Here is a 14,117-nt window from a genome sequence, read left to right on the forward strand (position 1 = left end):
TTGAAAAACACAATATTTATCGACTACCCTGTAGAGGGATCAGTTTTACAGAAAATTTTAAGTGGTGGGGAAACATCTTTTTCTGTCTTTTGAATAAGATTTTTTTGAAAAAAATGGAAAATACAATATTAGTACTTTTTTACAAGCTGACAGTCACTTTGCTAATTTAGGAATACAATTTATAAAACCAGGTTTGTAACAAAAAGATGTCTGAAGACTATATTTGTAATTTAGCTACAAAATGAAGTTGGGTATACTTAGCAAAAATGGTCTCCTCACAAGCTTTCTGTTTTTCTTATTTTCCGAGCTTGGCTTTAGTGTGCTTTACGGGATTAGGCTACAATTCTCATATACGTTGTGTGCCATTTCCAGCTTATGGTGACCCAAAATTATCAGGAAGTTTACATGGCAAGATTTGTTCAGAGGGGATTTGACCTCTGAGGCTGAGAGAGAGAGAGTGACTTGGCCAAAGTCACCCAGTGGATTTCAATGGCTGAGCAGATTTGAACCCTAGTATCCAGAGTTATAGTCTGACACCATGCTGGCTCTACACTGGTGCATGATGGGAAAGAAGGAAAAGGGGTTATTGATTTATATATATCCCCAAAAGAAAGCAGAGACAACTTGATAGCCTGACCTAATTATGATTATATATTGTGTCGAAGATTTATCTCTCTTGCTTTGAAACAGCAGATTCTTGAGACCAGCAGCTAAGAACATTTTCCATATGAGTGCTGCCAAATCTGTGGAAATAGAAAGCTGAGGTTGGAAACCACAAAAATGCGCCAAAAATAGCAAACGTTCTATACATACTTTTGAAACCCACACTATTTTGTGGTTGCATTGTGTTTAGATGTCATCATTAAATATAGTTTGCTTCCATTCTCTGGGTTCCATGTTTCTAAAAATGTATGAGGACTGGATTCTACCACTTACCTATCTCTTTATCTCCCCATATTTTGTATTTCTGGAACCCTTGAGAAGTCCTGTGCAAAAACACAAACAAAAAGCAGAAACAAAACCTTGAAAAACAAAATAGTAACTAAAATCTTTAATGAATTACTCAACTAATTGCAGACCATTTACTGGTAGTATAGGTCATCCTGGATGCTTCCCTTAAGATACATTGGCACATTTTTCTCTCTCATTTTAAAACACTCAGTATTTTGAGTTTTATGAAGCTTCTCCAAAGCTGTTTTCAATGCAGATTCACGTATGTGGCCCCATTCACTGTGAGAAAAACACAAGGAAACATTACACATTATTTTCAAGGACGCTTTATCTTATCCCTTTATAATAGCTGACATCACCCAATAAAAGGTACAATAAGTTGCTGCTGGTGTGCTCTTAGTGCTACTGTACTCAAGGCATTAATAATGTCCAATATCTTATGGCAGTCATTTGTATAGCAGCTTGAGTGTTACAAGATTTAAACATTTGTGACATTTGGGCACAAAGTGGGTATACAGTTTTATCCATAACGTTCTGGTACAGCAAAAACTAAGCTGTATCCTAATTATTTCTTTGTTGAAGGAACAAGTGGGTTATTTCCTTTAAAAATGAAGATTGTTTGAATTTTAGGAACCTGGGTATAAAGGGGCATCTTTTTAGCTAAAGATTCGATGGTATATTGTGAATACAATTCATTATTCGTAACAGTCATCTGAGTGTTTGATATCAGCAAGCTATACTGTAATTAGCTGGAATATTTTTAAATATTTGAAATATTCCAAGACTAAGGAATAAAGTTGCTATTATTCAGAAGTCACCTGATACCCAATACCAGCTACATACAAGTATGAGCCTCCTCTCTATCAAATGTCTCTGCATTTGTGCAACTGCGCCAATCTGTGGTACTGCACTCCTATTTCCACATAATCTCAAGATTTTAAAAAATATATTTTTGTAAAGCAATTTTGAAAATATGATAAGAGAAAAAACAACTTAAAATAAAAAAATTGCTGCCTTTGAAATAGTGAGAGCAATTGTAGGAGAGAAGAGTTTAACCCCTGTGATGTCACTTCAGTGTTTGCATGTCGGCAGAGAATCAGAATGGCCTGATTGTGCCAGGAAGGTGATGGAAGCATGCCCGTCAATCATAGGGATAGGTTTATCATGAGAGAAGGCAGACCAACAATGGAATGCATATAACATTATGTGATAGGGACCTTTGATGTCGATCCTGCTTCAAATGCCAGCTTGCCACCTTCATGGGGTAAAAGTTTTAATTCAGGAAACCCTTAGGCTGACTTCTGCCACACAGGGCCATGTTTGTGAGCCATTTTCTCTACCCCTAAAACTTTTTCCCTTTCCTTCAATGGAAATACATCCACACAAGTTTGCTACATTCCTCTCTCTAGGCTATTTACCTCCTTATTAAATAAAGGCCTCTCTTGGAACTAAATAGGATGTTGAGTTCCAGATTCGTTTTTGGTTAAAAAGGCTGCTTCTGGGCCTAAAACAGTCCAGGAAGGGGTAAAATTGAATATGTTGCTGTCTTGTTACTTAAATTTGTTTTACGTGAAACGATTGCATGGTGGATGTATGCTGCTCCCCCAAAGTCCCGCAAGGGACGAGTGCTAACTCTAAACTTGATGTGGGCTTCCCCTATTCCAAAATGATTTCATTGATTTATACAATGCTTTTCATAAGTACTCATCTTTAGACTTTTCAACATTTTGTTGTTACAGCCCGAAACTGAAATGGAAATTGGCACTATTATTGCTTAATATATTCAAGATATTCAACACTGAAAGTGCAAAATATTTTTATCATGGCACAACCACTACGTTTTTTAAAAACCCAACTAAATGGCACCTCTTGGTTGCACAAATATTCATTCCCATTTGAGGATGCACCTGGTGCAATCCACGACATCCAGAAGTGACATGAGTAGTTGGATGAAGTCTATCTGTGCAGTTCCAGTACTACATGATCTCAAGATAAAGGCACTTGTCTCTGAGAGGCCCCAAAGTTCGATATGAAGCCCAAAGGGCTATCTATCTGGGATGAAACTGTATGTAAACACCAGTTAGGTACAGACATACATATAAAAAAATCCCAAACATCCTCTGGACTATCATGTAATCCATTAGTAGAAAAAGGAATGAATATAGCTTAAACATACCACGCTCTTGACAAGGCTGCCTATGAAAGATATAGTTGCTTACCTGTAACTGTGTTTCTTCGAGTGGTGTTCTGTGGAATTCGCACATATGGGATTTTCCCTGCGCCTGCGCAGTGTTCCGGAACCTTCTAGAATCTCTAAATGAAACATTTTGGCGGCAAGCCCCTCAATACAAGAATAACAATGCACAGTACAGAACAAAATCAAAGCAAAAGCAACATAACATAACAAGGGCGGGCCGCATGGACACAAAGTTAAAACTCGGGTAAGAAGAGATAAGAATAAAACCATGGGGAACAGGAACATGAGATAGTGAAACAGTCTAGAGGATAGATGTTGGGGGGAGTAACAAAGGAGGTATATAACAGTTACTCTCCGAAAGCACACCGGAAGAGCCATGTTTTTAAATCTTTCCTAAAGGCTAAAAGAGTGGGGGCTTGCCTGATCTCAATGGTCAGTGAGTTCCATAAACGGGGGGCCACAGCCGTTTATGGGAGAAGCCTTTCTTTATCCAGGAAGTGAAATGGATTTTCTCTTGGGCCTAAAGTATATTTTCACCTTCACAATTTTGGTAACATTACCAAATTGTTTCAGTTCTAGATTGCAATACAAAAAAAAAGTGAAGTCAAAGTGACTGAATATTTCTGCAAACACAATATCAAAGAAAATGAAGAAGGAGAGTGGAATACGGAGTGGAATGAGCTCTACACGACCTGATGCTCTACTCTTTTCTTTCTAAACTTCAGGGAACCCCTTCTTGGACTCTATCAAACCCAGTAAGACATGGATGCTCCTCCATTGCACAACACCCAAAACAATGGCTACAAGAGGGTTCATCTGTATTGTCATAACTCTGGAACCATTGTTGTCTTCCCTGTTCTGTTTTGTCTTAATTGCGACTAGCTAAGATGTTGACTCTTGCCAGAACAAATACTGCCACACAGAGCTGCCAAGGCATAGGGGATCACAGATGCCTTCGCAGGCCTTGTTCTCTTGGATTCTGTCATGACATCTGTAACAAGTCTAGGATAGGAACCTAGGGAATTCTGCCTCCAGAGCTGAAAATACAAGCTATTTTACACTGATAACGTGAACAAATTCTACAGATTCTGTAGAATTAAACAACTGTGGTTTCATGTAATCTAAGCATTGTATTCAAACACACTTTTTTGGCAATTCTTCAGACTTTATTTTCTCAGATTATAAAAGATTTCAAATACAATTAAACCAAACAGACACAGGTCTGTTATGCCAAAATTTTAAAGTCCAAACAAGTAAGACAATTAAAAAATGCATTAAAAAGAGAGACATTGTAACTGGACTGATTACAAAATAAATATAGAATTATCGAAACAGATATCTGAGGGCTTAAACATTTAAAGTGTTTAAATATCTCAACAAATATCTGACAGTTTGTATTTTCCTTTAAAAGAACTTGAGACGTGTTTGACCATCACTTCTCTTGGGGTCTTTCTCAAATGTTAGACGACGTTTCTTAAGCTGTGGTAACTGAGCAAATTCTAAACCTGCCAAAGAAAAATAAATAATAGAAATGAGCAATCACACATCAAGCATGCCACGATGAAGGTTTAGCTTATTAATGTTAAAAACTGTGTCTGCTTAAACATTTAATGGTGGAACTGAGCCAACACTAAGCATTGATTTCCATTTCAGAGAGTTTAGCATTACTCGTACTTAATTCTGCCACTGGATTTGTTAAATTGCTTAAAATTTTACAGTTTAATTCGCAGCCTAAAAAAAGTTGTGAAGTATTTAAGCATTCATTCATAAGCTTAAAATGGAGACAAAATTGTAGTTCTTAATCTCTCAAACCCTACATCTTTAGGCCATATCATCAATGTGCCTTCTCACTGTACTACTACTCTCCATAAATACAATTTAAAAATGTCTTTCTAGTGGCCCTCAATCAAAGCACTGACCTAAGTTACATCTGCTTGAGCTTCAACAGTGGTTAGCACTGGGTATTCTAGATCATTAATCTACTTTCATTTAAATCAAACAGAAAAAGTTAACTAAATGTATTAGCATTTGGTTAACGTATAGCTGTAGGGAAAAATTATATACAGTAGAGTCTCACTTATCCAACATAAACGGGCCGGCAGAACGTTGGATAAGCGAATATGTTGGATAATAAGGAGACATTAAGGAAAAGCCTATTAAACATCAAATTAGGTTATGATTTTACAAATGAAGCACCAAAACATCATGTTAGACAACAAATTTGGCAGAAAAAGTAGTTCAATACGCAGTAATACTATGTTGTAATTACTATATTTACGAATTTAGCACCAAAATATCACGATATATTGAAAACATTGACTACAAAAATGCGTTGGATAATCCAGAACGTTGGATAAGCGAGTGTTGGATAAGTGAGACTCTACTGTATTCTGAAAATTACCTCAAAACAAACTCTATAGAAATTGCAAATCTAACATCAATATGGACAATATTCAGACATTTTTAGAGGGGTTGCTGTATTAGTCTGTTAAATTAGCATAAAAAGAAGAGCAGAGGAATCTAGCAGCCATCTTAACTAATTTATTTAATCTTTTGCTGATTTCTGTCCATTTTTTCAGGTGCACTGGTGTACATAGTTGAAATGAGATATTTAAGCAATGGTATTTAAGCAATTACAAAGAGTTCCTACTAATGCATTTCTATCTGTGAGCAAGGCACATGGAATATGCACCTTGCCTAAAGGGAAAATAGCAGATAGTTTTTATTTCTGTTACGGCAGCAACAAGAAATGCATTTGTGTGTGTGTGCTGGAAAGATAGGCCTGCCAACAAAATATAACTCTTCATGCATCTGACAATGTGGACTGTAGTCTACAAAATCCTATGCCATACTAAATTTGTTAAGCCTCCCAGTAGCACAATACTGTTGTTTCTAGAAGAACTAATTAGTGTATTTTGCAAATCAATATGTATTAATAAGATAAATATACATAAAATATGGCTATCAGATCTAAACTTTAGTTCACAAGGAATAGATGGCATCGCTGTTTACAACTCTGTTATAATCACCACAATTTCCTATGGTCTAACAATATGAGCTTTCAGTCAAGCTTTCCCTGTCTGTTGCCGACTTGCCTTATATACCCTGGAAGTTCTTGGCGCAGCAAAATAAGAGCTGTGGCTAAAGCCATTATGATAGAACCTGATGCAATTATGTTAAAGAAGCACTTTGGCTGATTGCCTCATTTAAGAAATGGAACGCTTGCTGTCTTGAAAAGCAGCGGCATAATCTTAAATAATAGTAATCTCTACTTTTCAAGATACTGTGGCATATGGCATTGAGTCCAAGCACATCTAATTATCCCTTACACAGCCACTCGAAATAAGATTGCCAGTGTTCTGGTTACTTAAAAAATACACAAGACAAACAGGGACGTCTTGGAGCAATAGTGGCCCACAAAAGAAAGTAGCAGTGTGATGATCACCATTTCAGAGGCAGGCCCAAGCAGTGATAACCTCCCTGGAAAAGAGCAAAGCAAGGAGATCGCCCACAAGTCTTGCCAAGCTATTGCAGTCGATCAAAACCCAAATGGAGAGACACTGGTGGATAAATCTATCACATTCATCCCACTGCATGCAAGGCTAATGAACTTAAATCTAGCAATTGCACTCTCTTTTTAAAAAACTATTTTTTAGGGATGGTTGAATTGAAGGGGTAAAAAGAAATCTTTAACTGTGTGGTAACATCAATGCTTCATTGTATGAATATGAGAGAAGCTAACGTTTACTTTTAAGAAGCTTTAAAATTGTAGATTGGAAGCAGCATGTCTAAACTGAAAAGTTCTTAAGGGGATAATGGAAATCGTAACACAAAATGAAAAAAATTAATTGGAAATTTGGTTTATTTTGTATGCACTTTGCAAACAAAAAGTGATTTTTTAAAAACAGACTGGTTTCTTTTGAGCAAGTTCAATTGTTCTGGTTATCTCATTGAAAGCAATTTTAATAAGAGATAGTAAAGGTCAGGCTGTGTCACTGCTTCTTTGTAGAGAAAGAGGAGGAGCAGTGGAAACAACAGTGTTAACTCTCTATATGCCAAGATTAATAGAGAATGGCAAAAAATGCAACCCCTGGAAGATGGTTTGGAAAGAGATACTTGGAGGAATGTGAACTGATGAAAAACTACCTTAAGATCTTTAGTTCAAGATTCTGATTGATGGATGACAAGACGAGAGAAGAGGAATCAAGAGGATTTCAGATGGAAGGAGGACAAAAGAGTCAGTTTGGAGTAAGAAGTATTAAATTCAGATGGAGGTTTGAAGCTAAATCAAGAGTGACTCTGGTGTTGCAGAAATGATCCCTGACAGCTTATACATTGCCAGAGAAACAGAGGAAAAAGTAGGCACTGAATACTGAGGGGAGTATGATCGTTTGGGGGAGGGGGCGCGTTTTAAGGAAAATGATGACAGTTGGGGTTAATTAGGAAGAGGAAATTGAAGACAAAAATGACAAAAATGATAAAAATAACAGGTATCACGATTACACAATGAACTAAAATAACCTTTTAGATGAAGAGGAGGGGGAGAGATCATTTAAATCTACCTGCAGATTATATGAGGAAAAAAGGTGCATGTACAATGATTGTGCTGTGACAATTATTACACAGTGAAATTACGGCATTAAAGGTGATTTATAGATTTAGATTGGATGGCAATATGAGAATGAGGTGAACATCTAGTTAGCGATTTATTGTGATTGCTAACAAAAATGAAGAGAATACAATTTTTGTGTGTGGTTGGTTTGGAAACAGTTGATGTTATGATAGATGAATTGACATATTGATATTTAATGGTGAAATGAAAGTGGTAATTTGACTAATTTTACAGAAGCGAAACCACTGATCTGCTGAACTTGTTGACTGAAAGGTCGGTGGTTCAAATCTGGAGAATGGGGTGAGCTCCTGCTGTTAGCCCCAGCTTCTGTCAACCTAGCAGTTTGAAAACAGGCAAATGTAAGTAGATCAATATGTATTACTCCAGCGGGAAGGTAACAGTGCTCCATGCAGTCATGCTGGCCACATGACCCTGGAGGCATCTAATAGGAATAGTCTGCTAATAATGGTTAGTACTTTTCAATATGTATAAATGCCTGATTGATTTTCATATATATGAATTTTGATGTTGATTATTAACAATTGTATTTTATAGAATAGAGGTGACTGACACATGAGAGAAGCATTTAAGGTTTTTATAGATTAATCTAGGTCAATCACTGCTGAAGAGAATATTTGAAGTCTTGATTTCTCTTTTCTTTTTTTTGGTATCTATCTTATTTTCTTTTGTTATTAATCTGTTTTTTCTTGTACTTTTATATATTGTTATTCTGGTTTTATATGATTTGAAACCTTTAAAAAAAGTACTTGGGAAAAATATTGTAGGTAAAAAAAAGAGACACTAGGTAAGCAGATTGCTTTTGAAATCATCAGTTTTTCTCTATGCATTTAAAAACTGCTAGTGATTCCAAACTGGAAATATGCAAAAATACTTTACAATAAAACCAATGAACAGTAATAGATAAAATTTGTCCTCAGATCGTAAGAGTGCAAGCATTTTGGGAAAATGGTATGAGCTTCATTGTTGTTCAGCTTTGATAAGGACATCTGTGCACATGGTTTTGTGATTTTACTATACCTGCTGAAGAACCTTGCTCTCTTTGATTAGATGACAAATTAGGCCCTTTCCTTCCTGCACATTTTCCAGTCATTTGAAAGTTGAGGTCGAAGAATCCATCCCGGTTTGATATGGGTTTGTAGAAATCTGCACTGTGGAAAGATGACTTCGCTGTTTGCAGGAATGGTCGTTCATCGCGAAACCTCTCCTCAGACAGAGGTTTTTGATTGTAGCATTCAGTTCTTTCAAATTCTCTTAGAAAATGGCCAGGGCTGTGCTTCAACTGAGAATCTTTATTACAGTCAACGTACCACAAATCTCTGAAATCCTGGGCAGAATGGCATTGCTTCACAAGAGGCTGCCTCTGGATTTCACATATTTTTTTAACATCTTGATGGACAGGATTCTTTAACAAGACTGGCATCTCCGGCTTTTGGCCTCCTGTCCCTTTTGAAGGAAACATTATCTTTTGTGAGACATTTTCAAGGTACACCTTAGGGCCATTTTGACTGTAGTCTAAATATGGCATGGAGGCTTCAAAGCTGATGTGGTTAGGCTCCCCAGGATTGTTCAGTATTCTTCTTTCTGCTTCCATTCGTTTCAGGAATAGGAGATATTGTTGCTTCTCCACAGTATTCTGAAAGGGACCCATGTCTTTTTTGTATGAGATGGAAGGGGCCATTACATTTTGCTTCCTGGTTGATTTTGGTGATTTACACAACTCATTCTGGTGGTAACCAGGATAAGTGCTTCCGCTTTTCTGTACAGGAGAGCAATCTGAATATTCATTAAAGGGGTTAGATTCTTGAAAGTTGGACAACAAGGCCTCAGAATTAAGAAGCTGATAATAGGAGCTGATGGCATAGTCTGTTTCTCCTTCATGTGGCATAGGTTCTTTTACAGGTTTTGACTTGGGCAGTGATTTCATGGTGTACAGTGATGTGATGTCACTAAAATGCTGGAACAGAAGAAACAGAATCAAGTTCAAACAGATCCAGAACAACAGTGAATATATATTTACAATAAATATATATATTTAACTTTGAGAGTTGGACTGGATCAAGGCTCAAACTTTTCCATTAGGGACCCCTTTTTGGCCTCAGAAATTTTTACCTGAAGCTGGGTATATAGGTACATAAAATGTTGGAAATAGCAACCTTCTTCAAGCCTCCACTAGTTATTTGTTATGTATATAATTCAAATTGTTTGTTGTATTGTATATGTGTATATTTTGTGCAGTTTTCCTTAACTCTTTGTTGTGGGAGGGGCTGCAGACCATGTGATCAGATCTGGGCTTGTTCAGGACTCAGACTCCATTTCAGAAACGTTATGCTTAGAGGCTTCAATGCAGGAACTGTATGCTTAGAGAGTTCAGAAGAAACAGATGTATGCTTTTAGAAGTTAGTTGAAACAGACTACAGATACTCTATTAGACTCTCAGAACAGAGAGATGCTTTGGACTATGGATTATAAGAATGATGCCCTGTGTTATCTACACAGAGAAACTACTTCAAATCATATCTGTAACTGGTTTGATATACAAAGTACCTGTATGCTGAATACATTAAGTTTATGAGTAAACTTTTAAAAGTATGTTACTTTTAAAGAAATCTGCTTATTTTTCTCTCTTGAAAGCATGATTTAAAGGCAAGATATTTTAAGGGAGAGTAGATGCTTTTTAGGCAACTAAAAGAACACTTCTGAAACTGCTATATATGTGTGTGTGTGTTTTGTGCATTGGCACGTTTTTGTCCCTAACAGTTCAAAGAGATATCTGGGTACATCCGTTAAACAGCTGTGAAACCTGATTGCCTTGCATGAATGCCGTTTTCCCAAAAGGTTATGGCATCATTTTTCAAAAGGTTATGACTTCTAACAAGGTCATGCCTTTCCAAAGTTCATAAAATCTCTAAAAGGTTATGGAGATTTCAATTTTACAAAATAAGATAGGTATAAAACCAAACATTTACTGATAGCAAACCAATGGGTCCCCCTGGGGGAGAAGACTGGTATATAAATAAATAAATAAATGTTTACTAAATGGGCTAATTATATGAAGTATAGCTGAAGCATCTTCTGAAGAGTTTACTGTAATACTGTAACTGCACAACAGATTTCTGTAAATGTCTAAAACTGCCACTAGGTGTGATGTTCAGGAAACTTTTACTGTTGCCAAAATTTTGGGGATGTCAACATTACTAAGGGGGGCCCATTTAGGACCAGAACCCATGGTTTAAGAAGCAGTGGACTATATGGCTTTCAAGATGCCTTCTAACCCTATACTTCTAAAAAAGCATAGAGGAATTCCTGCTCTTTGCTGTTGTTCCATTTTGGACAATGCGATCAAGAGAGTGGAAGCCGCTGAACTTTAGGCAGTCTTCAAAGAAATCAAATGCCTACCCCAGTTATTCACAAGCTGCAGTTTTTCAAATCCTTATTTTCCAATTTCACACCTATCTCATGTCACTGAGAGAAAAAGGCTTTAGCCTCCCTTCATTAGAAGCCATGAGGTTAATCCATAGATATTCTAATGTGGATTACATAATAAGCATCCAGAGAGGGATTCCTATAGGTCTGAGGGGAGGATAGCCTGAAACCAAACTAAATGCAAGAGAACCTTCCACCTGCAGCCCTCTGTACCATCAGAAACTGGCTTGAGAGTGTCTTCCAACCTTCCTGAGCTGTCGTTTGAGGTCCAGGGTGGGTCTGAGAATGGATCTACACTGCCATATAAAATCCAGAATATCTGCTTTGTATTGGATTATATGGCAGTGTAGATCCAGCCTAAAAAGGAAAGAGAGAAAACTCCTCCTCTTGTTCATTGATGAATGGACGTACATCACTGAAACCATCCTTTTGAATTCTGGTGAATATGTCTCTTTGTAAATAATTTATACCATGTTCTAAATATTTGTATGGATTGGCATAGAAATCCTTATGACAGAGCATCGAGCACTAATTATGACATTTAAAAAAAATATAATGGGATTTCACGGTGAGTGAGCAACAACATTACACTGGCACTCACTACTCCAGCAAATGCAACACGGCATCATTAAGCAAAATTCAAGTGGAGAAAAATGAACCAAGGAACGGGATGGGGGTTGCACTAAACCACGTTACAGAGATGCTGTAGTGGCACCATATAAGTATTGGACTGAAGCAGTTTTGAAATGCCAACCTGACTGGTAATGACATACAATTTGGGGCCCTACTAATGTGTCAGTGTAATCTGTGGCTCTCTCGATAGGCAACCTTTTACAAATGACATTGTGAGGGATATGCAGCAATTGTAGACCAGGCACATCCCAATTACTTTTCATTGTAATTTTGTATAATTATGCCAGTGCTAATCCCTCTCTATGGCATTATACATATGATCAGGGTTAATTTTTCATTTAAAAATTGCAACTGTACGAACTATGTTAGCTTCTTTCGGTTTTCAACTGAAAGCTAGATTTTTTGCTTTTATAGAATCGTAGAGCTAGAAGAGACCACAAAGGTCATCCAATCCAATCCCCTGCCAGGCACACAGAAACAAAGACAACAAAACACAGCAAAGTACACACTGTCATGCTACATATATGTTGATATCCTGTATATCTGACCTTCAAGGTTTTTTCTGGCACTTCTGGCAAAAGTTGCTGAAGTTGGGCAAAAGATGCCGACAGAAGCCACTCCAGTGAAGAACTTTTCTTTAACATAACTTGAGCCACCAGAGGGTTGATGCATGGAAAGGTAAGCAAGCATTTCTCTGCCTTGAAGCGGAAACATACAATTAGCTTTGTGATGTTCTCAAGGTGAACTACAGCAGGAGACAATTTAATTATGTATTGAAATGAAAGTGTAATTTTTTTCAAACTGACATATGGTTAAGAAAAGATTTATGTGCTTATAAAATAGTCTGGAATTAATGGAGCATGAATGACTGTAAATATTCCTAATAGACTGTAGCCCAAGTTCCCAGAAACATCTGTTGTTAGGTAAACAATTAATTTGCATTCTGAAAGGGAAAAAATAGACTTCAAATGGAGCTCCCATGAAACTATTCTCATCTGTTCCTGGGTCATTTTCCAGGACAGACACTCGGATTTTGCAAGGCAAATGGGAAGTGCTTTTAGATTCCTTCTCATTTGTTACTAGTAATTTTGCTATCAGAGCCATCCAAAAGAAGAAATAAAATCTAGAGACAGGTGAATTGGTTAGCAAATTGGTGGTCTGTGTCAAAATTAGATATGAATTAGGTATTATATATTTATTTATTTCCCACATTTATACCCTGTCCTTTTCACCCCGAAAGGGACTCAGGGCACAATAGGCAATCATTTGATGCTGACACATACAATTATAAATAACAGTTACAATTTTTTTTAAAATTAAAGCACCCGTTATTAAAATATCAATTACGCAATATTCTTTTTTCATACATTTGAAATGCCCTAAAATCTAAAATTGTTGACATAGGTGGCAAAATAGTGACATCTTTGCTTTCCAATGGATCAATGTATGCAACCTTTGTTTCATGCACAAGAGTATTATAAATATTGAATATAAATTTACCTTCAGGTGATGCATATAAGGTGCACATGAAACATAAATTCATTTAATATTTAGCTTTGAGTCCCATCTTCAAGATATCTCATAATATATATCCTGGGTTGCTGTGAGTTTTCTGGGCTGTGTGGCCATGTTCCAGAAGCATTATCTCCTGACGTTTTGCCTGCATCTATGGCAGGCATCGTCAGAGGTTGTGAGGTCTGTTGAAAACTAGGTAAGTGGGCTTTAAGCAGCCAGGCTGTGAAGCTGCAAGGCTTTTCAATGCTAATCAAGGTGGTCAATTGCAACATTAAACATTTGCTTCAAACAGACAAGAGGTTTTTCTCCCACCCTGGATATTCCACAGATATATAAACCCCACTTTCCTGGTTTTCAACAGACCTCACAACCTCTGAGGATACCTGCCATAGATGCAGGCAAAAGTCAGGAGAGAATGCTTCTGCAACACGACCATACAGCCCGGAAAATTTACAGCAACCCATTGATTCCAGCCATGAAAGCCTTCGACAACACAATATATATCCTGCTTCTCTGAAAATAAGACTTAACTGGATAATATAAGCCCTTCCTTGAAAATAAGCCCATTAATGCATCTGTCTGGCTGATGATCTTCACAGTATGTAGTACATCCATTGCAACACAATGTAAAGAAGGGAAAGCACTGCTGCCACTGCTGTATTTTCCTACCCGGACATTCAAAAAGTGGAATCACATTGGAAAGAGTTGGGGGAGTCAGTGCTTCTTTTAAGTTCTCCTAGGGTGAACTAAGCTCTTATCTTTCCT

General features: G+C 37.1%; 1 protein-coding gene across 1 annotated transcript in view; it reads right to left on the bottom strand.

The window, feature by feature from the left end:
* Window positions 1–4,518: 4,518 nt before the first annotated feature.
* The window catches only part of shoc1 (shortage in chiasmata 1), a 60,722-nt gene continuing 51,123 nt past the window's right edge, over window positions 4,519–14,117 (bottom strand). Inside the window, exons 26-28 of the mRNA XM_062971842.1 lie at window positions 12,386–12,535; window positions 8,799–9,735; window positions 4,519–4,653 (exon numbers count right to left, since the gene is read on the bottom strand). Of these exons, the coding sequence (XP_062827912.1) occupies window positions 4,553–4,653; window positions 8,799–9,735; window positions 12,386–12,535 (1,188 nt within the window). The 3' untranslated portion in view covers window positions 4,519–4,552. The remainder of the gene's footprint in view (window positions 4,654–8,798; window positions 9,736–12,385; window positions 12,536–14,117) is intronic.

This window comes from Anolis carolinensis, chromosome 2, assembly GCF_035594765.1.
Source record: "Anolis carolinensis isolate JA03-04 chromosome 2, rAnoCar3.1.pri, whole genome shotgun sequence".
In the NCBI taxonomy this organism is placed as follows: domain Eukaryota; kingdom Metazoa; phylum Chordata; class Lepidosauria; order Squamata; family Dactyloidae; genus Anolis; species Anolis carolinensis.